The sequence below is a fragment of the Cryptomeria japonica genome, chromosome 3 (assembly GCF_030272615.1).
Source record: "Cryptomeria japonica chromosome 3, Sugi_1.0, whole genome shotgun sequence".
NCBI lineage: Eukaryota > Viridiplantae > Streptophyta > Pinopsida > Cupressales > Cupressaceae > Cryptomeria > Cryptomeria japonica.
Genome location: NC_081407.1, coordinates 861,887,941 through 861,913,575, shown reverse-complemented (window position 1 = coordinate 861,913,575; position 25,635 = coordinate 861,887,941). Strand labels below are relative to the sequence as shown.

General features: G+C 35.5%; 1 protein-coding gene across 1 annotated transcript in view; it reads left to right on the top strand.

Moving 5' to 3' along the window:
• Window positions 1-25,635, top strand: part of LOC131066687 (S-adenosylmethionine carrier 1, chloroplastic/mitochondrial) — a 145,817-nt gene that overhangs the window by 35,225 nt on the left and 84,957 nt on the right. The window contains exons 4-5 of the mRNA XM_058001519.1: window positions 14,581-14,657; window positions 22,395-22,485. Coding sequence (XP_057857502.1) covers window positions 14,581-14,657; window positions 22,395-22,485 — 168 coding nt within the window. The remainder of the gene's footprint in view (window positions 1-14,580; window positions 14,658-22,394; window positions 22,486-25,635) is intronic.

Here is a 25,635-nt window from a genome sequence, read left to right as displayed (position 1 = left end):
TCTGCAATCTTATCCATTTCTCCTTATGCTCTCTATCATCTTGATGATGGATCACAAAGTGTGATCTGAAACGTTGATGCAAAAATTCTCACACAATTGAATCCAGAAGCATACACTCAATTATAAATTTTTTTATTAATATATCAAATATTTTAGAAAGTCAAATAAAATATCTATTATATATTTCAAAATTTAAATGGAAAAGTTTATTTAAAATTTTTTTATTATATTTATAAACTAAAATATTATATAAATTTCGTTTAGTATGAAATTATTAAATTTCTTTAAACTATCGATTCTCTTATAAGGAAAAGTAAAATTATAAAGGAAAAAGCTTAGAAAATGATTTCACTTTAAAACGATATCAATAGCATTAGGTAAAGATAAAAAAATGTAGATATTAAATTAATCTATGAAAAGCTTTCCTTAATGGAAGCCATCGATTTTTTTATTGGAGAGCTAGAAAATTTAATAAATGGAAACTTAACTAAGAAGGAAGTTTGAACTAATAGATTTGGCATTTTTAAAACAAAATAAATAAATACTAAAAGCTCCTTTTCCCCACGTAGGTAAGATAGAAGGTTCTAGCAAAGTAAGAATAAGGAAAGTATGCCAAGAAGAAAAACAAAGACTTAGCTTCCACATAAGAATAGAGGATAAGATTTCAGAAAGAAACAATGAGAAGATAAACATGTATCGAATCATTAGAAGAGAAAAAAACTAGCAAGTTTGAGGCATAAATAGAAGGCAGAAATAAAGCTTTAGAGGCAATACTCACATGTGAGAAAGAAGAATTTTAGCAGATGGAAACATGATCACAGAAGACAGATCAAGCCATTATGGGAAGGGATTTTATTAACATGTTTTAGGCATAAAAATACAGAGAGAGATAGCTAGAGCAAGAACCACACACAGCTAGTATAGAATTCCAGTTTGGGAGAAAATAGAACCAGTTCGAATTAAAATAGGGGAGATGATAGAGACACAAGGGAACCAATCGATAAACCTATGTGAATGCAAGGTATGTAAATTGATTGTCAGTTTGATCTTATCTGTGTTGTGTTGTTTAAATAATTGAGCTGTCATTTCCAAATATTGTATTCACAGTTCATACATGTATGTTTACAATGATGCAATGTATGTAACGGCAGTATTCTGCAAGAGCATAAACAGATATCTTATCTTAGATAAACTATGGAAAAATCTAGGTGTTACAAGTACTTTATTTCATACTAGAACTAAATATTTATGCAGAGATAGAGTTACCTGAACTAAAACTCCCATCGTGGCATGAATAAGTATGCACAGTATAAAGTCTTTCTCTATTTGGCTGAAGTGATAAATTATTTGTATATACGAATAGTTAATATTTATATGATTATCTTAATTTAATGAATTATGTGATAGGATATAAGGATATTTCAAATAAATGAAAATTATCATGCATACTATGAATGGCATTATAGGGAATTGTCTCTTGTAGGGGTTAAGAGATAATCTATTATATGCTTTTGAGTAGGTTGGCATGATAGCATGTGATATTTAATTTACAGCCAGGGCTTCAGTAGCTTAAACAAGTAATTATTGTATTCAACTACTTCTATTCCTTTGAAATTCAGAGTAGTTGGATCCTTGTGTCGGTAATGATTATAAGTCCCATTGCTTGATTCAAATATAAAATAGTATGTTTAGGGTCAAATGAAGAAAAGACTCTTCGTTAATAGTTGGTTTCCTTAAAGGGATAGGAATGATAATTATACCTTTGAGATCTTGAAATGATTTTAGATAGGTAAGAAAAGATTGTTGCTTTTGTCTTCTTGTGTGTTATATGCATCTTGTATGCCCATGCTATGTTGCTTTTGTCTTCTTGTGTGTGTTATATGCATCTTGTATGCCCATGCTATCATTACACTAGGGTTATAATGAAGATATACCATTTTGCACAATTCAGTTACTCTTGCCAGATTTGCATTGTTAGTCTTCTTCATGCTTGGTCGGGAATCTTTCATGTCATGGAAGATACCAGGGAAGTCAAACTACTTCGTGGTAGGGCATGTATGTGCTCCGACAATGTTCTCGCCCGTGATGTGCTCGAGGGAGACAACCATCAGAGTTTCTGTCACAGTGGTCTTCATGGTTTGTCCTTCTATGTATTTGTTGTAATTGACCTTGTGGTCCAGTGTAAAGGAATATGTTCCTTATGCTCTAGCTTGTTAATAGCTTATGTATTAAATCTTTATGTTAAAATGTAATTTTTGTTTCTAATCTTTGTATATTTGGACACATGGTATTGATATATGCTTGTTTATGTGTAATTTTGTGAATTGTGTTTTATGTTAGTTTGAAATTATGGAGGTCCTTACATTTATTGATTGAATTCAATACATATTGAAAGAGTAATTCTCCCATCTTTGTACTGCCAATTGATTCAGACTTGTATTCAAGAATAAAGGCTGGCTTGCATTTTATATGTTCAGCTACTCAAATGAATGAAGGGGTCTACCTATGGATTGACATAACATTTTATATCTTGCACATAATCACTTTTAATATAGCTTTAAACTAATACACATTAGTTACATCTGTGCTACACTTTCCTACATCCCGAGTGATAGAATTTTAAGCAAATCTAATATAGAATAGTGACTACTTGATTTGCTCAATTTGATTTTGGGAATGGACATGTGAGACAAGACTATCTGCTTGAGATTGTGTATATTTGTATGTATGGAAAGCAAGATGTGCTTCTGTGGGTTTGGTTCAGATTTCCTTGTTTCCAATAGAAATGAGAACATGAGATGCACAAGAAAACTTCCTGTTGTAACATTTGCACACATCACTCCATTGCAAATGGGGACCCCTTTGTTTTTGCTTTCCTTGGTTTGTTTTGCCTTAAGTGCTGGTTTAGGTTTGTAGGCTTGGCAATAGTCCCGTAGTTTCCCAGTTGTGGTAAGGCAAGTAAGAGTTGATTAGGAATAGGGCCAGGGTTGTGTTAAGCATGTTCAAACCTAGTGCTTGAAATCATTTGGAGTTGAAAGGTCATTGAATGAGGTACCATGAAATCTTGAAATGCATTTAGCGTTGATCTAGTCATAGGGGATTGCATCAAGTTCATAAGAAAAAGAAGTAAAAAATAGAAACTTAGGCTTTGAATGTCAAGTGATGAAAGTTGTGCGTGAGCATTGCACAAACCCATTATCCTTACATGAGCACTACGAAATCCCAAAATCTTACATGAGTAAGGAGAATTCCCAAAATATTACATGGGATGGTGCAACTCCAAAATTGCAAGGATGAAGGAAGGTGAGAGAGAGACGACGTCAAGATCGACCTTTCTATGGTGAGCAGGTGTTAACCTTGAAGCATGTTTTGATGGATAAGTGAGGCAAATTGCAAAGTGATTCATTGGCTAACCTTGAAGCATGTTTTGTGCAATTGAATCAATGACTTTATGAAGAAATGAACTTCCAACTTTGAGTTTGTGCGTAAGAGTCTCCAAATTTGATTTCATACGTGAGAGCTTGCAAACTTTGAATTCTTACATGGAGAAGCCAAAAGTCCGATTTCTTACATGAGCCTCCCACATCTCCGATTTCTTACATGTGCATGGTGAAATCCCAAAATCATGCATGGGAGCTTGAAAATCTGAATCCTTACATAAGATGGCTAAAAGTTTGTTTTTGTGCAAAGTGAGCTTTTATTTGTGATTTTAGTGGATGAATGACTTAAACCTCTCAAAACCCTTGTGTGAATGCCTTGTTCTTTTCAAGAAATCATCAACTAAAGGGTTAAAATTTTCAAAAACAGATCAAAGGAATGACTAAGTTCAAAATTCAACAATCAATACATTAAGTGGTGCAACCTCCGTTTTCCTACATGAATAGGTCAAAAATCTGATTTGTAAATGTTAGGGTGATGTTTTCGAAAAATTACATGATAAGGTAAAATATCTGTCATCTTTTATGTCACCTTAGAAGCTCCAAAATCATACATGAGGGCTAGAAAAACCCAAAATCGTGCATGAAGGCATGTAAAGTCCGATTTCTTGCATAACAAGGTAAAACCCCAAATTCATACATAAGCATGTTAAAAGCCCGAAATCATACATGGAGATAGAAGAATTCCCAAAATGAAGGGGCATTTATTTATTGACCATGTTGGCTACCTATAGTGTAAGATGTGTAAGGAATGGTTGAGACAAAACGTAGTAATAGCTGACTCGGAGGTAGATATTAAGCTCTTTGAAACGTTTTAAATTAATTAGAACTTGTAAACTTTGCAAGAGGCCAACATCCTCTCAATCCCTACCCCAGCGTATATAAAACAAGGAGAGGATCAACCATTTCAATCAATTCAAACAAACACATTTAATTCTAAAACAAGGAGCAGACCTACAATTAGGAGAAGACCGAATTTTATCAGCAAAAGTGAAGGTGATTGTGAAGTGATTTCAGCCAAAAGGCATAAATCTAATTGAACATCCATGAGAGGTAGGGTTTTGATGATTAACAACACAAGGAAATAAGGATCGCAAGCACTGATCATCAGCATATCAGACATTTTCAGGTATGAAAAGAGTATCATTTTCAGAAATTCTGAGTTAAAAACCATTTTTTCAGATTTTCAAGCCATTTCAGTTGAGAAGGGTAAAAGTCTGAGATTATTTGAAGAGAAGAATAAGAGTTTTAATGGCTAAAATCCTATTTTTTCATGAAATATTAGTTAAATTTTGATTTGTGCATCTATTTGAATATTATTCTAAATCTGAATTGTGAATGCATAAGTTCAAGCTTCACCCCTTACAATTTGAAATTTGACCAATCTATGCTTCATTATAATTCAAGTTTTGTGTAGAGTGTAGATGTCAGCCCTAAGGATTGGAGGGATGTTGAGGCAAACACAAATCAAGGAAGATTTTAGAGGTATACTTCTGGAGTCAAAGATCCTCTCTTAATGGAGCAGAGTTGGAGATATTAACATTGGATGCTTCAACATGGACAAATTCAAGAGATCGTTTTATAGACCTGATTCTTCGAAGGTGGCCAAGAAGATATTACGGGACGGGATCGTGCAAGCTGTTGGCTTTCCCCCAACAATGTAATGTAGTGAGCTGATAATAGAGTGTGCTAAGCATTACAATTCCGAGAAAAGGCAAATAATAGCTCTGGATGGAAAGGTGTTAGCCTACCTCATAGTGGATGCTATTTCAGTAACATTTGATATCCTAGTATATAATGCTATGGTCTACCAAATCAAGGAGGGGGCGTCAAAGATGTATGATGATAGACTTGAGGAATGTCTTAAAATCATGAACAAAACTTGTTTAGAGAAGTCAAGAACTCATCATCAAAGAATGCCTAAGAAACTTCATAGGTCACTTCAAAGAGGAGTATGGGGATCTTGTCACATTGTTGAGTAGAGTTATGGGATGCCTGTAGGGAGCTGGTTTTGAGCCATGGATGTTTTATTTTCTTCAAGAGATTACAACTGGAGCGAAGATGATTAACTGGGCCAAGATAATGAGTGACAGTATAGATGAGCAATTGAAGAAGTTGGAGCGTTCTCGCCATTTTTACATGAGCTCATATGTGCTCTACATGCTAGCAAGGACTTGTGAGTACAAGGGATTGAAATGCATTGGGCAAATTGGGTATTAGAGGGCAAGCAAGGGTGTTCGATTGTTATCCTGAGTTGCATTTTCACAACATCTCTTAATATAGAAGGGCGAATGATGCTTTCTTCATGCATATTGTAAGAACCTTGTAGGGATACACTCACCAAAGACTTTCACGGGAAGCAAAGGACTTAGTAAAGAAATATGGGGCATGGTCCATTCAGTTTTTGACATTCACCTACATTCGAGTGCAAGGATTTTCATTTAAACCCTACATGCTTCCAAGATTCCCAACAGATAAGATGGTATTGCTAGAGGTTGCAGGGCAACTATCCACTTATGATAAGGTTCAAAAGAACGGACACAAGCCTGGGGTTATTTTTCCATTGGATATTGGAAACTCAATTGAAACATGTCCTTCAATCCAAGCAATAGAGAGATTAGATGTAGAATTGCATTTCTACTCTCTCACCGCTTTTTCATCAAGAGTGAATTTTGATCCATACGATGCCATTAGGACAATTAGCGAAAGGAAATATAGGCACAAGGTGTTAATTTTTATACTTTCAGATTAATGTAAAACTCAGAAATCAGAATTTAGTTTCTAATTAGTTGTTTGTTGTAGAATTTAGAGATTTCTAGATTTAGGCATAACATAGAAATGAACAAATAAGAACAAAACACAATTACCCTGGGAAAACCTCCTAGGAGGAAAAACCCAGCCAGAAAAGATCCTCAGATCTGATTATGGATTAGATTCAATCTTCTGATTACAATACTTATCTCAAGTACTTGTAGAGGTTTGAGATGTTCACTCTTAGGGCTGATGAAATCGTCAACAAGTCTGCACTTTCACAAGCATTAGATCTGCCCCTTTAGCGCACCAATCAGCAATCAGGTTCATACACTGGATCTGCACTTTTAGTGCATCTTAGATCTGCACTTATGCTTGAAACTGATCAGTAACCCTAGCGCCTTAATTCTGGAACAGTTTGCACTCCTTTATGACAACATGTACTTGATATTGGCTCCTTCAATGGCAGGTGTGATTCGCATAAGTTCCTTCTTCAGCCTTCGCATTAGGCAGATGTATGTTTCGCATCATTAGGCAGATGCATATTTCACATGAAAGGATATATTGATTGTGTATTGAATGAGGTGAAGATGTCTTTATTTATATGTGATGCAAGATCCATTTATGCCGGCCTATAATAATTGATTTATTTATATCTCTTTTACCGAAATGCTTTATTAGATAGGGTCGGCCCTATTCATGGGAGCACATTATCTTGAATGTAGCGTGGGGTTTTAGGAAGTGCCGTGAGAGAGGGCCCAACCCTTTACGTTGAAGGAGGGGTCAACCCTTTGGGCGGATTCCAATGTTGCCCAAGGCAATTGGAATCCGCCATTCCTACCTAATTACAATCAACACTCCCTCTTAATTAGGGAGGAGAAAACATAATCATAATCTTCCATCTTGCACACAAGCAAGGAATGGATTACATAATCAGAATATTGTAGTCTTCCATCTTGCACACAAGCATATAATGGAACTACATAATATAATCTTCCAGCTCGCACACAAGCATAGACTGGATCCATAATCAAAGGTCTTCCATCTTGCACACAAGCAAAGATTGGAATTACATAACAAAAGATCTTTTCATCTTGCACACAAGCAAAGACTGAAGCCACCTTACATTGCCTGTAGAGGGTGGTGACGATCTTTTCTACCATCTTACATTGCCCGCAGAGGATGGTAACAATGATCTTCTCCCTGAGAAGAGTACAATACCACCTTGCATTGCCCGCAGAAGGTGGTTGATACAACACAATGTATGACTGAGGTTGAGACTCCCTCTCAACCAAGGCGGTGTTTTCCACAGCTCCAAGTCTATCTTTTGAAGTACTCAAGCTTCAAGAGACTTGGTGAGGACATCTGCAACACAGGATTGTCTTGCCATAAAACACTGAATTGTCAGGTATCTCTATACAACCCTGATAATAAATCAAAACAACATAACAAGAATTTTGAGAAACCACACTGCTTCTCCTGATGCAACACTTGCAACAATGTATTTAGCTTCAACAATACTCAATGCAACTGAGGACTGTTCCTGTAGGTCTAAGAGATCGCAACAGGTGAATGCTTGAAGTGTTTTCCTTGCCCGCAACACTTCTTGACCAATTTGAACCTAAGTAGTCTTCTAATGTGATGGTAACTTCAGCCCATGATCAATATCAAGATATGCTTGGCTGCAACAATATGCTTAGCTTTGATTAGCTGAAATACTCACCAATCAACCTGCCTCTATTCAGATGAATCTGCAAAATCATAGTTGGTTGCAGACATACTCAACTTCTTCAAGTTAGTTTCCATATAGGTTTACAATCCATAATTCTAACATAACAAAAGAAAACTTGACTTAGAATAATTTCATTAGATCCTTGCCACACTTCTAACCTAGAAGTAATGCATTCTAGATTTAGATCTTCCATCTCAATTCTGAGCTAATTCTTTCTTATATCAAATTATGAGACTATCTTTATTAGTCAGAGTTAGATCGTCCACATAAGAAATCAGAATTAGCATTTCAAATACTTTAAGGAACAAGTTAGAATCTTCACAAAACCTTAGGCTTATCAAGTAATTGACATTTCTTTCATACCAAGAGTTTTATTGAAGATCATAGGGCTCCCTCTTAATCCTCAATATTAGACTGATAGCCAAGCATCATAGTATTATAAGTATTCATAAACGAGGATGAGAAATGCCAGCTTCACCTTTTATGAATTGGACCCATGGCGCAATTATGATCAAGACACATCTTCAAACTTCTTCTATTTGAGTGTGAAGATCCTTATGCCTTATTTCAAAGCTCCCTCTGAAGCCACATCAATCCAAGCTTATGGATTTCTGATGTCAGTATGGCCCTGGCCCTCGCCACATCCACTATATGAGGTTATATAAAAATGACATTGGGTGAGGATTACAACACTCATGATAAGTTAGATGCATGCCTTTAACAATATAACCAATGATACATAGAATGCTGAGACAATACTTATGTGACACAAATTAAAAGAGCCAGCCTATAGCACACAACCTGAAACTTGTACATCACCATACATGTTATAACAAAAATCTAATTTTCATGAAGGATGTACAAAGAAACTCACAAGGGTTAAGTCATGATCATTTTCTGCCTCACTAGGGTTTCCACAGATTTGAGAGTATATGCATTCAACCATTAGTATGACCTAATAGAGTCTACAATTAGCTCACAAAAGTACGATAGTTATCAACTAGAATAATTCTAAGTCAGCAATTGAGGATATAGTGTATATTATTAATTTCCATAATACTTCACACTTCATGATAGCAAATACTCAACTGAAAAGTCAGTTTTATGTAACTATTATAGAATCATTCAATTGATAGTCAAAACTCAATCAGATCATAGGTGAGGAAGTACTAATACCTTTTAATAATGAAGTAACACATGATGGTGACATAGAATGTTTCCAAGGAGAGTGAAGTATACTTACCAATGAAGATACTAACCAAGCAATGATAGTGAGAGCCTATACTTCCATGAATCAATATCAATTAGTAAGCTGCAGTATATATAATCAAATAATTGTGATAAAGGATTTCAGATCAAACCTCTAGACATCCAACAACAAATACATCAAAGGAATTAATCTTCGGATCAAGCATAAAACAACAGTCTAATATTATTTTCAGATTTGTCCTTTTCAGCACTCCACATTCCAACAACTGCTGGTGGTATATATATATGTGTGTGTGTGTGTGTGTGTGTGTAATGTCCCCTAATGAGACCCTCTTATATTAAGATCTGTGCATAGTGATTACAATATGGAGACACTAAGTTCAACTAAGCTTGGTCTGGAACGTGCACAACAGATTAGTCAACATTTCCATTATGCCTTGATAGACTATATGTTCAACATTCTTATGTATTGCATAGTTATATGAAGGATTAAAAAAAACAAAAAAAAAAATATTTCTCTCCCTACATCAGTTCCCATTATGGAGCTCAAGGAGAATCACCCAAGGTGCTTCGAGACTATCCCTCTCCAACAAGCCCAAGAGCACCAAGGACCCATCAACTTGGCCTCTTGGCCCACACTAGGGGTAGGGGTACTTGCTGGAACCTTGTGATTGAAAGGTATTACAGACCCCATCACATAATTTACTTAATCGTCATATGAACAGTTAGTGATAGAAAGCATTATTAAACTGTCATACATATTGCAGTCTTTATTAAATTCTGCATAAGAACATTATCAGGCTTCATATATTAAGCATACATATTCAACTCATCCCCATGCATACCACAAAGAACAAAGATGTTACTGCCTGTAACTTAATAACAGTTGTGATCTGATCCGATCCATGGTGATGTCATTGGATGCTTTTGATTCCTTTCCTTTATATCTCTCAATGAGGGAGAGGTCACATCTCTTCATCATGTATGCCCTTTCCACAATTAGCACCCTTTGAGAGATTGCAACTCTTCATTATATCTGCCTTTTGAAAGGGACATGACCTTTCATGATCAGATCTGCAACTCTTATTTAAATTAGATCTTTAAACACTACATAAGTATGCAGCCCAAACGAAATAATATGCCCTTAACAACAACCTTAATTAACCAAGAATCCTCTTATAATATTCGGTTTAACAAGGACTAAATAAAGATTCTTTAACAAGTAGTAAATATAAGGATCTCTCAATAAGATGACTTTGATGACAATGAAAACATTAAATGTTAAATGAACAAATCTTTTATTTTAAGTTATTGAAAGAATACACTTGAATGTGTCAGATTCACTATCATCCTGACGAAGACTTCCACACGAATTGCAAATACTACCATGCAGGCTTCTCCAATGGTCGAAGGTGAATCATATCCTAATTGTTGCAACTGCGTCCTCATTTTCATTAAGTTTGCTGATCAATGAAACTTGTTTCCAGCCTAAGGAAGATGTTCACAATTTGAAGACCTAATTCATTGATCAACATGCCATAACCTAATTCTTTCTTTTGGTTTCAGTGTTGCTTCAGATCTGCTTTCTATTTGGACCTGTCACCAAAGAAGGAAGGAACAAGAGACTGAAATTACATGATTAAATCTGGTGAACCTAGCTCTGATACCATGTTAATTTTTATACTGTCAGATTAATGTAAAACTCAGAAATCAGAATTTAGTTTCTAATTAGTTGTTTGTTGTAGAATTTAGAGATTTCTAGATTTAGGCATAACATAGAAATGAACAAATAAGAACAAAACACAATTACCTTGGGAAAACCTCTTAGGAGGAAAAACCCAGCCAGAAAAGATCCTCAGATTTGATTATGGATGAGATTTAATCTTTTGATTACAATACTAATCTCAAGTACTTGTAGAGGTCTGAGATGTTCACTCTTAGGGCTGATGAAATCTTCAACAAGTGCACTTTCACAAGCATTAGATCTGCCCCTTTAGCGCACCAATCAGCAATTAGGTTCATACACTGGATCTGCACTTATGCGTGAAACTGATCAGTAACCCTAGCGCCTTAATTCTGGAACAATTTGCACTCCTTTATGACAGCATGTACTTGATATTGGCTCCTTCAATGGCAGGTGTGATTCACATAAGTTCCTTCTTCAGCCTTCGCATTAGGCAGATGTATGTTTCGCATCATTAGGCAAGATGTATATTTCGCATCATTAGGCTGATGCATATTTCACATGAAAGGATATATTGATTGTGTATTGAATGAGGTGAAGATTGCTTTATTTATATGTGATGCAAGATCCATTTATGTCGGCCTATAATAAATTAATAACCTTTAATTTATTTATATCTCTTTTACCAAAATGCTTTATTAGATAGGGTCGGCCCTATTCATGGGAGCACGTTATCTTGAATGTAGCGTGGGGTTTTAGGAAGTGCCATGAGAGAGAGCCCAACGCTATACGTTGAAGGAGGAATCAACCCTTTGGGCAGATTCCAATGTTGCCCAAGGCAATTGATATCCGCCATTCCTACCTAATTACAATCAACACAAGGTACAACTTGAAGACTATTGGGCAAATGCTAGGGATGATTTTGACATAAGAAAGAAAATGTATTCAAGTTGTCGGTTCAAGTAATCAAGGGTTGTCAAGTATTTCAAGTGCTGGATCAGGTGGAGGATGATGGAAAGTGTGTTCAATTCCCCTTCAAACAAGAAAAGGGGAAAACTCTCCCTGAAACTGATTGGAATGCACTTGAGGTAACAAACTTGAATGATTTGATGAGACCAGTCTTGTCTGTCACAAGGAAGTGGGTAGATCAACATGTTGCAGCATTGAAAGAAAATAATATTTCTTTCACTTCCAAATTAATGGCAGACTTAGACTCGCAGTCTTCTGAGGATGAAGAAACAGAGAGTCAGCATGATACTAGTATTGTGGAAGAAAGAAGCAAACAAGAAAGCAAAAGCTGCAATAAAGGAAAGGGCATTGCTGAAAGTTTAAGAGCAAATAAAACAAAGAGAAAGGAGGAGCCTATTCTCAAGTCTAAGGAAAAGAGGCAAAAGACAAGCATAACTCACTTGTTTGCAAGCATTTCTTTAGTATAGGAGTTAAACACTTCCTCAGATAAGAATATAAACATCTATTGTAGACGATGAGCCTCAAGGAGAGGAGTTGATTCCAACACTATGAGGAGGACATAGTTTGAATGAATCATTAGAGCCCACTCGATAGAGGAGCCAACTAGCAATTGGGATGATTTACTTGAGCACATCGATAGAGATGTAGAGAAGAAGAAAGCATATTAGTATTCAAAGATAACAGTGGATGGTTCGGGATCCTGCACAATGCATGTTGGCATTCCGAAAGTTGATTAAGCTAAGGAAGGCATTACTCCAGAAGATTATGCAATTACAACTCTTGATTTGGGACCTACAACAAAGGAACAAGAGGTTGAAGAATTGGATGACTCTGTCAAGGCCATTAAGGAAAGACTAAGAAAAGAGTAAGAAAAGAAAATTCAGTTGAAAGAAGAGAACCAACAATTGAAAGAATGCATAAAACACTTGACGAAACTTGTTCAAGAAGAGGATGAGACATTCATTCCACTTGTGGTGCTTTCAAGAGAATTAGCTGAGAATTTAGAGGAAATGAAGTTGACAACTCAAGCAACAAGGCAATGGACTAAAAGCATCATAAGGAAAGCAAATGAATTAACAGATTAATTTGTGCAAATATATGGAAAAGCTACATCCCTCTTGAATGGAATTCAAGACTCCACTGCAACATGCGAAGAGTTTTATGAAGTACAAGAGAAGACTATCCCATGTTTGCATGTGTTGGTGAACACCCCAAGGCAAGTGTTGATTAGGGGAGGTGTCATAGAGGAGAATCGGGCATTCGATTTCCACTTATGGTATTGTTTATTGAAAATAAGGAAAGAAGTCTTTGAGAAAACAAGAGAAGATTGTGAAAGACTAAGGGAAGCAGTTTAGGATATACATGATAGAGCCCTCATATCAACTGAATCAATGTATGGACACCAAGTAAACAATGATAGTGATATGAATGTAGACAATTTGAAAGACAAGATGAAGAACCTTTATTTCAAGACTATAGGTGCTATTATAGGAAATCACTTGGATGATGCTACTATGCTTGTGGTCTTCATGATTGGCTTCCAAGAACAAGGACAAGATTGGGAAAGGACTCTTTTGACATGTATGGATGACTTGGTGGTTGTTGAGCACAGAATGGATAATGCGCCAAGTGTACCAATGAATTTGCTTGAAGAAGTAATGTTTTGATTTGTGGTGAAACCTTTCATGTTCATACCATTTGTAATTTGTTGATTGCAAATTGCAATGCATGGTTAGTTTGAACTTATTACAAAGCTCAACTTTGATTGCTTTATGTTCATTGTTCATGTTGTTGATGTGGGAAAGTGATTTGAAAATCATTGACATTCCTTAGAAGATTGCATCATCTTTGTGTAGTTGTTATCCTCTGGTGAAACAAAGTATGGTTTGGTTTCACTAAGTCAATGGTAATCTTTTGTATTGTTAGGAATAGCTTAGATCTCTTAACACTCGTTCTTTTGCCTTTTATTTCAAATCCTTTGTTAGGATTAGTTTCAAGAGCGTTGTTAAAAATCATAAGTCATTTCAGTCTTAGACTTTGCAATTGTTAGGAATTTCCTTGTGAAAGAATTGATCAAGCATAGAACAATTGCGTAAATCCCTTTGTGATACCAGCATATCACATCATATTCACTAAGACTATCCATTTGTAAAGTCAAGACCTGACTAAAGAAACCTTGGAGTCACCTTGTTTGATCACACAGTCTAGCATTTGAGGAGTCTTTGTTCAAGAGAGGATAGGATACTTAGTATTTTATTCTATGTTGGCAAGTGTCATAAAAACCACATCAACTCTAACTAAGTTTTCAAAAAATTGAAATGCATATAAAAATAAATATGCGTTGTCTAAAGGGTTGTGGTTTGAAATTTATTCAGGCTGTTCTTAGGTCTGTTTAGTTAAGATTGGGATGAGAGACAACTATCCAATTTTTGTGAAAGTATTTAGTAGCTTGAACAAAGGGCAATGCTTGTGACAATGCTTGTGAATGATATCTTTAAACTGATATGTTTAGGTTCTGAGAAAAATATCCACACAAACTTCTAGATTATTTTGGTTTTCAAACATGACTATTCTGTTTAGATTAATTTGGTTTTCAAACATTACTATTCTGTTTAGTTTAATTTGGTTTTCAAGCAGTCTGGTGTAATTGTAGCCGGAACTTTTTATTTTTGTCTCCTCTTTTTAATATAGGTTATCCATTCTGATAACCATGCTTTTTAAAGGTATACAGTTCTTATTCAATTTTAATTATTTTGGAAATGCAAGGTACCTAATTGTGTACACATGCTGTGTTTCAGGCAGCTCGAGTTGGGGGTAAAATAGTTCTCAAGGGTCTATATTCAGGGCTTGGAGGAAACCTTGCAGGTGTTTTACCGTAAGAATTTTCTTGTATATCCTACTATCTGCTAGTGGTTTTGTAGGCAGTTAGAAGAGTACTTGGCTGCATTTCACATATAGATTAATACAAAGTAACTTAAGGAATTATGCTGTTGTATGATTATATTTAATTCACTTTTATTTTGGAAAGGTATAACTTTTGGTGACAAGGTTTTACCTGTATTTATTTGGAATCTTTGAAATAAAGAAATCATCAGTCTGTTTAATGTGTAGCTGTTTCTTGTCACCATATGCTTTAGCTATCACTAATATTTACTGCTGTAATTCTGTTACTGCCAAATTTGTCACATGCTGTTATAGAACACAACACTATGCTGAATGCATTTTTCAACTTTTATTTGTTTGGTTTAAAAAATCCAAGAAATAATAAAATCTATGCGTAATTTTAGTAGTAGTTTTCCTTGTTTATATAATTTTAAATGAAAAAGCCATTAATTGTTATATTGTGATGAATTTTGGTAAAAGGTTTTCGTTGTTATGGACCAAGTAACCTGGGAAAAAAGAAAGAAAATTTAGAGTAGGTTGCGAAATTGGGTGATAGCAATGAACTTAAAAATTGGAAGAAGTGGCTCTCTTCATTTATTATCCCTAGAAGATTATTTTGTGTTACATTCCTTTTCTGGTGAAAAAACAAACACAAATCTATGTATTGCTTGACATGGGAAGATATTTAACCCCAATAAAAGGGTAGCTAAAAAAGTGAGGTTGGGTTAAGATGAACTTTGATGGGGCCTTGAGAGGTTACCTAGGATAAACAAGAGATTTGAGGGTAGCGTCTATAGTTTGATACCTAAGGAGGCTTGGAGTTTAGACGAATAATATCGTTGTGGCTGTAGGTGTAATTAGGGTTCTCGTGTGTCAAGAGATACTAGTCTCAACCTTTGTGGGTAAAAAATGTTGATGTTGTGTAGCTAGGTTGGATTCCTTCTAGGGCCGACCTAGCATATGGGTGACTAATTGGCCTATCGGCCTTAGTCACATTAATGTGAAAAATTAAATGTAACTTGTAATTGAATAGGGCCGACCCTATAATAGTCAATGTAATTTGGTCTGGCCCTATAATGGGCTATGTAACTTGTGAATAGGGCTAACCTTATATTGAACATTGTAACTTGCAAATGTAATGGGACTGACCCTATATTGGGCACCAAGTTTAGAGTATTATATTATTATTAATTGTTATCCTTGTGAGCTGACCTAGGATGAATTAGGTGGCTAAAGTAACATATATAAGCAAGGTTCATTCATGTTTCAAGCATATAATTCATTCACTCATTTTCAGTTAGTTCTGCGATCATCTACCTTCAGCAGAATAGTGAGTTGTATCATCTCATCAGCGAATCACTTGCTGGGTCTGCAAATGACTTCTTTTGATCAGCGAGTCCATCTCTAAGGCCAGCGAAGCTACCGTCTGATCAGCGAATACATTTCCTAAGGCAGCGAATTCTGTTCCAGGGACAGCAAACTTATTCTGGGAGCAGCAAATCATCTTCATGGTCAGCAACTTGGCTCCTTGACCAGCGAATTGTCTTCTCTGATTAGCGCATCATTCTCAGTCAAGGATATTTGCAGATAAGTTTGTCATAGTTCAGATTTTCATGCTGCTGTTCATACTACTGTGTGTGCCCTAGTTTGAAGTTATATTTTGTTCATATTGCTTCAAGTGTTGAAGCAAAGTTGTAAAGACACATACTGATATTGTCTAAATATAAGCTGAGATTTAGTTGCTGGGTTTTTCACCTCCAAGAGGGAGGTTTTCCCAGGGTACTCTTGTGTTCTGAGTGTTTATTGTTTTAATTCTGCTTATTGCTTTTAGTCTGATCCTAACTTTAACCCCAATAAAGGGGTAGCTAAAAAAGTGAGGTTGGGTTAAGATTAACTTTGATGGGGCCTTGAGAGGTTACCTAGGATAAACAAAAGATTTTAGGATAGTCTATAGTTTGATGCCTAAGGAGGCTTGGAGTTTAGATGAATGATATCATTGTGACTGTAGGTGTAATTAGGGTTCTTGTGTGTCAAGAGTTACTAGTCCCAACCTTTGTGGGTAAAAAGTACTCTAGTGATATTGAGTAATCATCTATAAGCTGAGTTGCTGGTTTTGGTATGGGGTTTTGGTACAAGATTAGGTATAAGTATGTGGTTTTGGTACTTCGAAATGATGATTTTTTTCTTGAAGTATTGTACGTTTGGGTACGATTGGATTGATAGTATGATACTTCATCGTTGATCAATGGTAGTGATAAAAATAAATGTCGATTGATAGTTCAAAATTTCAATTTTATGTCATATATCATATATGTATAGGAGAATTCAAACAAAATTCATTACATTTACAAAATTGAAATAAATACAATCTAAAATTTGTATAATTGTCTCAATATTCATCAAAAGGATCTAGATCAAGGTCATTGTTTGCTTCAACATCCTTTGAACCACAAGCAAATGGAACTTGACTCCCACTAGGTACATCATATGTAAGAGCCTCACCATCATCTATATTTACTCTAGCAATCTCCTTAGTAGATGTACCCATGTTGGGACGCTCATGGGCTATATCCCAATTCTTCATTGCCCCCTTATTGTAGTCATCTTGCTTATGTGATAGGAGTTTCAAGTTGGAATGGATATGAACCAAGTCTTTTGTTTTTTTTTGTAGGCAACTGGTTATGCTTCACTAAGTGGATAAAGGAGCATGTACTCCGATTCTGTTCAGCCAAAGAAGAACTTGCAACCTGTTGAAATTGGTGAGAAAACTAATGCAACCCAAATAAAAAAATGGAAATGCTTATGTGATAGAATCTTGATTTCAAGAGGTTAAGTGAACAAATAGTCTTGCTCGTGGAGGTACCACCATGTATGAGCATTGTGTTGATGTGTTTTTTAGGACACCTCAAACATAAAATAAAATACTAAGTATTCTATCCACTCTTGAACAAAGAAACCTCATATGCTAAACAATATGATCAACTAAGGCAACTCCAAGGTTTACAATGCGAACAATTGACTTTATATTCTAGATAGACTTAGTGATTTGATGTGATAATGCTGGTAATCACAAAGGGACTTATGTTTTGCACTGAAACGTGGAATCTAACTTAACCCACCTGGATGATAAAAGACAAAAGGAATAAGGGTCGAGAAATCTAATCTAAACCTAGGAATGTAAGAAAGGATTGTTGACTTGATGAAACCAAACCAAGCTTTGCTTCACCATGCGGAAATAACTACACAAAGATGGTGCAATCTCCTAAGGATAAGCGAATGATTTTCATATTACTTATGTGCATCAACACCATGAACAACAAGCATAAAGCAATTGAAGTTAAGCTTTGAATTGAGTTCAGTTTACTTGAGTTGAATTGACATGGTAAGCAATTTCTTGCTTTGTAACTTGAGAACTTGAAGGAGAGTTATACTTTTTGTATGCATTAATGAAAGAGCAATGGTCACCTAATAGGCAAACAAAAACATAAACCCTTATTTGATAAGTAAATTGAATTCTTAAAATGGCTTATTACTAAGCCTATCACAAAGGCTAGTATGACTATTATAACTTTATGAGAATCCTTATTTGATATGTAAAATGAATTCTTAAAATGACTTTATTACTAAGCCTATCACAAAGGCTAGTATTGTTGACGTGTTTTTTATGACAGCGTCTAACACAGAATAAAGTTGCCTAACGATCACTTCACTCTCTCTTGATGAAAGTACGATTGCATGCTAAGATTGCAAGAAGTTCAAACAATCGACTCCAAGGTTCCTTCGATGCGTGGACGTGACTCAGTTGGCTGATGTGATTGCTGGTAATCCAAGGGGCCTTACGTTTGCATCATTCTTTCACTTCTTTGCTATGGCTGGAACTCCATCATCGGATATAGCGAATTTGTGATACTTCTGCTTCAAACGGACTAAAATGAACTGAAAGTAAAGGGGAAAGGGTTCAAAAGGATCTAAATCTACTCCTAAGGGCAGTGATAACAATGAATAGTGCTCTGGTGGACAAATTTCAAATAAACCGAGCTCTGCTTCGCCAAGTTCAACTACAACTCCGCAAGAACCGGTGCAATCTTTTGAGGATATTGAAGGATTTTCAAATCGGGAAAGTGCATTTGAATACCCAAAACAGCGCAATCCAAACGACTGTCCACAACCGAACTTAGCACAAGTTTAGTGGCTCAGGATAACTTTACACTGCAACTTATAATCAGCAAGATAAAAAAGTATGAACCATGGAAATTCATCAGACACCATTACATTCTCCATTGAAATCAAAGCACTTTACTACTTCTAATCTAAGTGAGGAAGGTGAAACCATGCTAGTTTTGAAAAAATAACTCAAGTGGACACCATCCGAGAACAATGTTTCACTATTATTTTCTCAAAAACTTATCGCAACAATTTCATACAAAGCTCCCTCCCTTTTCAAATGAGGGGGTCACCCCTTTATATAGGCCTTGGGCCATGATTACATGCAAACCCTAATTAGGGTTTTCCCTAAAAGATTCTCCACACATGATGCAACAAGGTGGGAATCTCCAATTAATAACCCATCATGCCCATATACGATTAATTCAAAAGTACCCAAAATAGCATCCACTGCGCATTAAATGCACCACCTCCTTCAAATTCGTCCAACATGCGTTGAATATTCATCCATGCAAAAATCACCCCACTATGTCATAAATGATCCATCATTTCCACATACGGCGACTGCATGCAAAAGGAATCTGCCATAAATTCAACATGCAATGACCGGGTCGCCATTTGGTCAAATATTCCGGTAATGAATGCGCCACTCTACTGCCATGTGTTCAATAGATCCTCGCCATGCAAGTGGACTTTGCCGTCGTATATCCACTCCTGCACATCTGGAATTGTTGGAGAGGGAAAATTCGATTCAAGAAGAATTTTCTTGAAGTCTCTTCAACTTTCCTTGCTCAGAGAAGGTTTTTCATCAATTCTGCACATTTCCTATTTTTTAGGAAAATTTCCAAATTAGGGATCCGCGGTCCAGGAGAGAGAAAATTCTCCTAAGAATCCAAATCTGTAAAACTTTTGAAATTTGGATGTGATTTGATGCCCGAGAATGGATTTTTCAAATTTTTTCCTGGAGGGGAAATTTCTTGTTTAGTTCATCCCTGATTCCTTCCTTGCCTTAGAAATTTTATGTTCAATTCATCCTTGGGTGTATTTCTTCCTTGCTTGGAATTTTGTCCCAAAGGAAGGAATTTCCAATACTTAGCCAAATTTTCATCTTTCCTGGAATTCTGTCCTGAAGGAAGGAATTTCCAACACTTAGCCAAATTTTCACATTTCCAAGAATTCCGTCGTGAAGGAAGGAATTTCCAACACTTAGCCAAATTTTCACGTTTTTCAGGAACTCTGTCATGAAGGAAGGAACTTCCAACACTTAGTCAATTTTTCACCTTTCTTGGAATTATGTCCTGAAGGAAGGAATTTCCATTACTTTGTGAATTGTCCATGTCTCTTTTTCAACATCCCTATTTTTTTAGGGATCCTCCTAAAATTTAGGAGCCAGGTTCATTGGATGAAGAATTTCACCCCGATTCTGAATCTATAATTTTCCACATTTGGTTGGGATTTGGTGTCAAAAAATAGGATAATCAAAAATTCGTCCGAGGGGAATTTTGCTTTTTATTCCTCCTTGACTCCTTGGATTCCGTGCCTTAGGCAAAATTTCAATTTTAGCTTGGGTGAAATTTTCACCATGCCAAGGATTCATGGATTTTCCTCCTGTGAATGCCTTCTTGAATTTAGCGCCCCAACCTAGTCTTGGGCGCATTTTAGCCCTGTCCATGGATACATGGAATTTTCCTCCTGTGAATGTATTCTTGAAATTAGTGCCCCAACCCAGTCTTGGGCGCATTTTGGCCCTGTCCATGGACTAGTGGATTTTTCCACTTGTGAATGCATTTTTGAAATTAGCGCCCCAGCCCAGCCTTGGGCGCATTTTCACCATGTTCATGGATTTTTTCCATCATTTCAGGCTCTTCGTCAGGATATATATATGAAATATAACATTTAAGTATAAGTGGCTTATACTTTAAGTTATATTTCATATATATTGTCAGCATGTTTGAGAGTGGTTTCAGGTCCATAGGAATCATAATGCAAATTTTGGATTTTGGAAGATCTTCCAAATTTCCAGACTTAGTCAAATTTCATGCCATTTTCGTATCAGGATGACATTGGTGGATTGATGTGAATTTCTGGACTTGGATGATTTTGCATGCTTTCCTCTTATGGAATAGTAGTTCCAAACTTAACCATTTTTGATCTAACTTGTCTACCGTTTGACTTTTCCGGATTTAGAAATGGTCTTCAGGAATGTTCAGTCTTCAGCGTCTTCGGAGATATTCAGCTTTCAGTGTTTTCCTATGAAGATCCTGCCAAAAATAGATTTTCCCAAATAGTAAGTGTTTCAAAATGTCAAGGTTTGGGCAAAATAGGTTAGAAAAGCACTTACTAAAAATAGAAACTTACTAAAAATAGAACTTACTAAAAATATTAAGTTTGATTTTTGGCAAAATTAGACCAATCCGAGACTCAGTAAAATCCCTAAAAAATAGGAACTTTCTAAAAATAGAAAGTTGCTCCGTTTTGGCTCAAATTTTATTGGGAGGTTCCTTGAAGGGTCCTAATTCCAGTCGTATGTTCAGTTTTTTCAAAACCTTAACAGAAACCCCTAAAATCTAGGACAGAAGGCAAAAACCCTAAAATTCACAAAACGAGTCCTAGACTTAGCCGAATCGCTCAAACAAAAAACAGATTTAATCAATATGACCCCCAAACACTTGCAAAGTAGAGAGACTGACAAGACTGCTGCGAAAAGACCCCAAAAACGCAAGCCAAAAGACCGGGAGGGCCTAAACAGAAGGGGGTCCCCATTTGCAATGGGGCGATGTGTGAAAACGTCACAACAAGTATGAGTACTATAACTTTATAAAGTTACTATGCCCATTATAATTTTATATTGCAATCACTAACACTTCCTGTTGCCCTTGGGACATTTGGAATGTCTAAGATGCTAGTCTTGGGGTTGGAGACATATCCCTTTGAACCTCTGCTTTAAATCCAACATAGGCTACATGCAGAGAGATAACAAAGCACCACTTGAAAAATTCTTTGGACGTACCATGCATCTTGGAATGTTTGAACTCACGACCCATAATTTCTTGCTTTTAGACCTAAGGTTGCAAAATTTTGTTTCTTTTATGAGTTCAACATACAGTTGAAGCATGTTTTCCAGGTGTTGAAGGGCCATTAGCCGATCAATCACATTTTCAGATATGCAGTGATGTAATAATCCTCCCTCACTTGGTCACTTAACTCCCAAGATATCTAATTTATTTATTTATATAATATGAATGATATGCATCAAATAGCTTGGCTCAATATCCTTGTGCACATGAAATCCAGTAATGATTTAAATAAAACAGTGTTAACTATCCTAATATTTTGTACTGGTTAAATATTAAATGCACATGAAATTGATTTATAGTATATTTCTTTTAAGTGGAAGTGTAACTCACTATTTTGAGCATCTAAAGTGAAGACATTCTGCTTGTTTGATTTCATGTAACTTTGCCTTTGTGCACAGGGCTTTGTAATCTTCCCTTATTTAGGTGCTTATATTCTGTGCAAACTGTATTTCTTATTCTGTTGCTTGGTGTGTTTATATTTGTAACAGGGCATCAGCAATTTTTGTTGGAGTTTATGAACCTTTGAAGCGAAAATTGTTGGAGATTTTTCCAGACAATTTCAGTGCTGTGGCTCATTTGGTATGTTGGAGAGAATTTTTTGTTTGTTCTTCTGAAACATCATGCATCATCCTCTGCAAACTGAAGATATGTCAGTAATCTAGGAGCTTAGCTATTATATAATACTAAATTTGAAGGATTTGGCTAATAAGTGAGGCCGTTCATTTAAACATGCATCTGTAAATGCCACGATAGTATGTTTACGTTTATTCTCCTCTTGGATTTAATTTCAAGAGTCTTCATTTATGTTTTTTATTTGGACTTCTTTTTTGAACATAAAGTCTCTCAAAACTTGATATACACTTTTATGAATAGATTGTTAGAAAATGGACTTGAAAAATAATCTTGTTTCAATAATAATCTGGTATCCGTAGCTAATTGAAATTTTTTTCCATCGAAGTATTACAGGTAAATAAGTCTTTTTATGTGCACCTAACTACAGACTCAAGCAAGAAGAAAATTTTAGGCATATTGCCCATCTGAAACTAAAATGGCTCCAATTTTTCCTTTTGCTACTTGATGACAATCTTAGATTTTATTAGGGATATTTATGGTAGCAATGCAGATTTCATTACATACAGTTTTCCTTTCTTTAGCTTGTGCTCTTCATCCTTTCTTCAATATGCACTTAATGAGCTTGTGATTTCTTAAAACTTAGTGATTTTTCCTTCTTATGTAAGATACTCAGACTAGTAATGGCCTGGTTATGGTCCAAATAGAGTACACAGTTGATTTTTGTGGCTAGTATGAATATGCCAAAAAACTTATAGATTTTCAACTTGGTACTGGTAAGTTGTAACATATTTTTATGGTCTCCTATTGGTCCTCTTTATGTGACATGATGTCCTCCCTTTAAAGGTTTACTTTTCCATTGACATGTGATGAAATTATAATTTATGATGCTCTTGTTTTATATTTCCTGAAAAACATCCATATTCTTATAGGTAATAGGAAAATCTTAAGAGAAAACACCAATTGGAAAAGTGTTATCCATATAAGCTTTATCTCCAACATAATTGATGGAGGCTAACATGTTTTTCCTAGCATCAGAGCAAAAGATTCCATATCTTACTTTACAATGTCCATTCTAGCTGAAATTCAAGTCAGCTATGTTAGCTTTGAAATCTCTTCACTCTTGCAGGAAAAAAAGTTGGAAGTATTATCATTAACATTTCCCAATCAGCCAGATCTTAATTCATATTTCTACTGTCATTGTGTTTGATTATCCAAGTCTCTCAAATGTTTACCTTCCAATGAATTGGCACAGCAAAGAGAAGTGTGCATTCTGTTGTCCTAGCTCCAAAATTACACCTCTACTTTACAATTTCAAAAGATAAGTTACAGCTAACATATTTTTCTTCTAGGACACTGCAATTGTGTAGTCAGTTTTAAAATTTGATTAATTGTGATACAAGTCAAGATGTATGCCTATAAGCAGTACTTTCCATATGGGTTGACATCGTTTATTCCAATTTGTATTTTTGCAGATCTATTCGTAAATTCTCTATATTTTTCTTCAATAATTGTCATTAGCAGTACATCCTATAATATGCTGTTAATTTATATCCTAATTTATCTTAAATATTTTGTGTAACACGGAGACATGTTCCCACTCCTTCACTAGGTGTCCCTATTCCCCCAGTTTCCTTATCGATAGTGGGGTGGTAGGGGATCCCCTAGCCATTCCTTGTCCATAGGAAAATTGGGGACATGTTCATAATCATGTTGATAGGGGTTGATATCTTGGGGACGGATTTAATGGCCCTATTTTTGATCTAGGTTTTCAAAGAATAAATAATTAAATTAAGTTATCTAAATTAATTTTTTCAGGCAACTTGTATTTAATTAATTATTTGTTTAAGTTGAATATATTATTTTTATAAAGTGACTTTACCTAGGGCTGAAAATAAAGTAAAGTATTATAAAGTCACTTTTATGGAGCAAAAAGAATAATCATTCTAAAAGTGATTTTATAATTAAAATTTCTAAAAGTTCCACAGGTGGTTTTAATTGGAGGATGTGGAAACTCATTTGATCAATTCTTGGATATTCATTTTGATGAAACACTCTTTGGGAGTTTGAGCTATTGTTTAGCTGTTCAACCGAGGACAAAAAACCTAAGGCAGATATTGGTTCCGTGGATGAAAACCCACCCAACCAGTTGTTGGTGGATTCATCCAGAATTCATAGGGGTGCAAATTGATTCAGGTTTTGCATGTTTTGGAGCAAATCGATTTATCTACACGAATTTCAGAGTTTGGTCAATTTTACATGTACAAATTTGTTGGTTGAAAATTTTGTACACTTGGGGAAATATACAAAATTGTGGTTTCAACCACAGCGTGTGAGTAAAACTCTCCTAATTAAGGGAAGGCTCCACCTATCTAACTACAACTTTGAAAATAAAATAGGATGGGACAACAATCTTTCTTCTTCTTTCAAGAAAGACAATATCCTTTTCTCTTCACAGACAAGGATAGCAATTTGATATAAACAACAGTAACCACTTTCAAAATGAAATGAGAGAAAGGAAATGAAGTTTCCTGAAAGCGCAAAGACTTCCGTCACTTCCTTTGAGACGGGACAACAATATCAAGCTCAAAGACTTGATCATGTGAAGTCCTATCTACCCTTTTCTATACTAATGTTATAAAGAACAAATTATAACAGCTCAAAGACTGAAATATCTTATTCTTTTCTACTTAAAACAATGGGAAGTAGTATAAGCTCAAAGACTCATAGCTATTTCTCACAAAATCTACTCCTAAATTCTCCTAAGAACAAGTGAAAGCACAAAGACTTACAACTTCTCTCAACAAAATATTTATTTTAATCTATATTAACCTCAACTACTTGTAGCACAAAGACTGCAAATCAGATGTGATTAAACTCTTTAAGAAACACTTGCAAGAAAGATAATATTGAACACAAACTCAAGAATGTAGCACAAAGACTCAAAGCTTGAGCAATTTCCTTCTATTCTTTTCAATTATTGAATTCACACATGAAAGCTCAAAGACTTCTTTGCTGTAAATTTGGTAGAGTTTTTGCTTGCTTTCCAAAAGATAAAAATTACAATAGACCCCTCAAGTATTTGTAGAAGAGGAGCCTTGAGAAAAAGGTGGGAGGATCCTAATTAACTTGAGAGATTCTCTCAACCACCAAGATTTA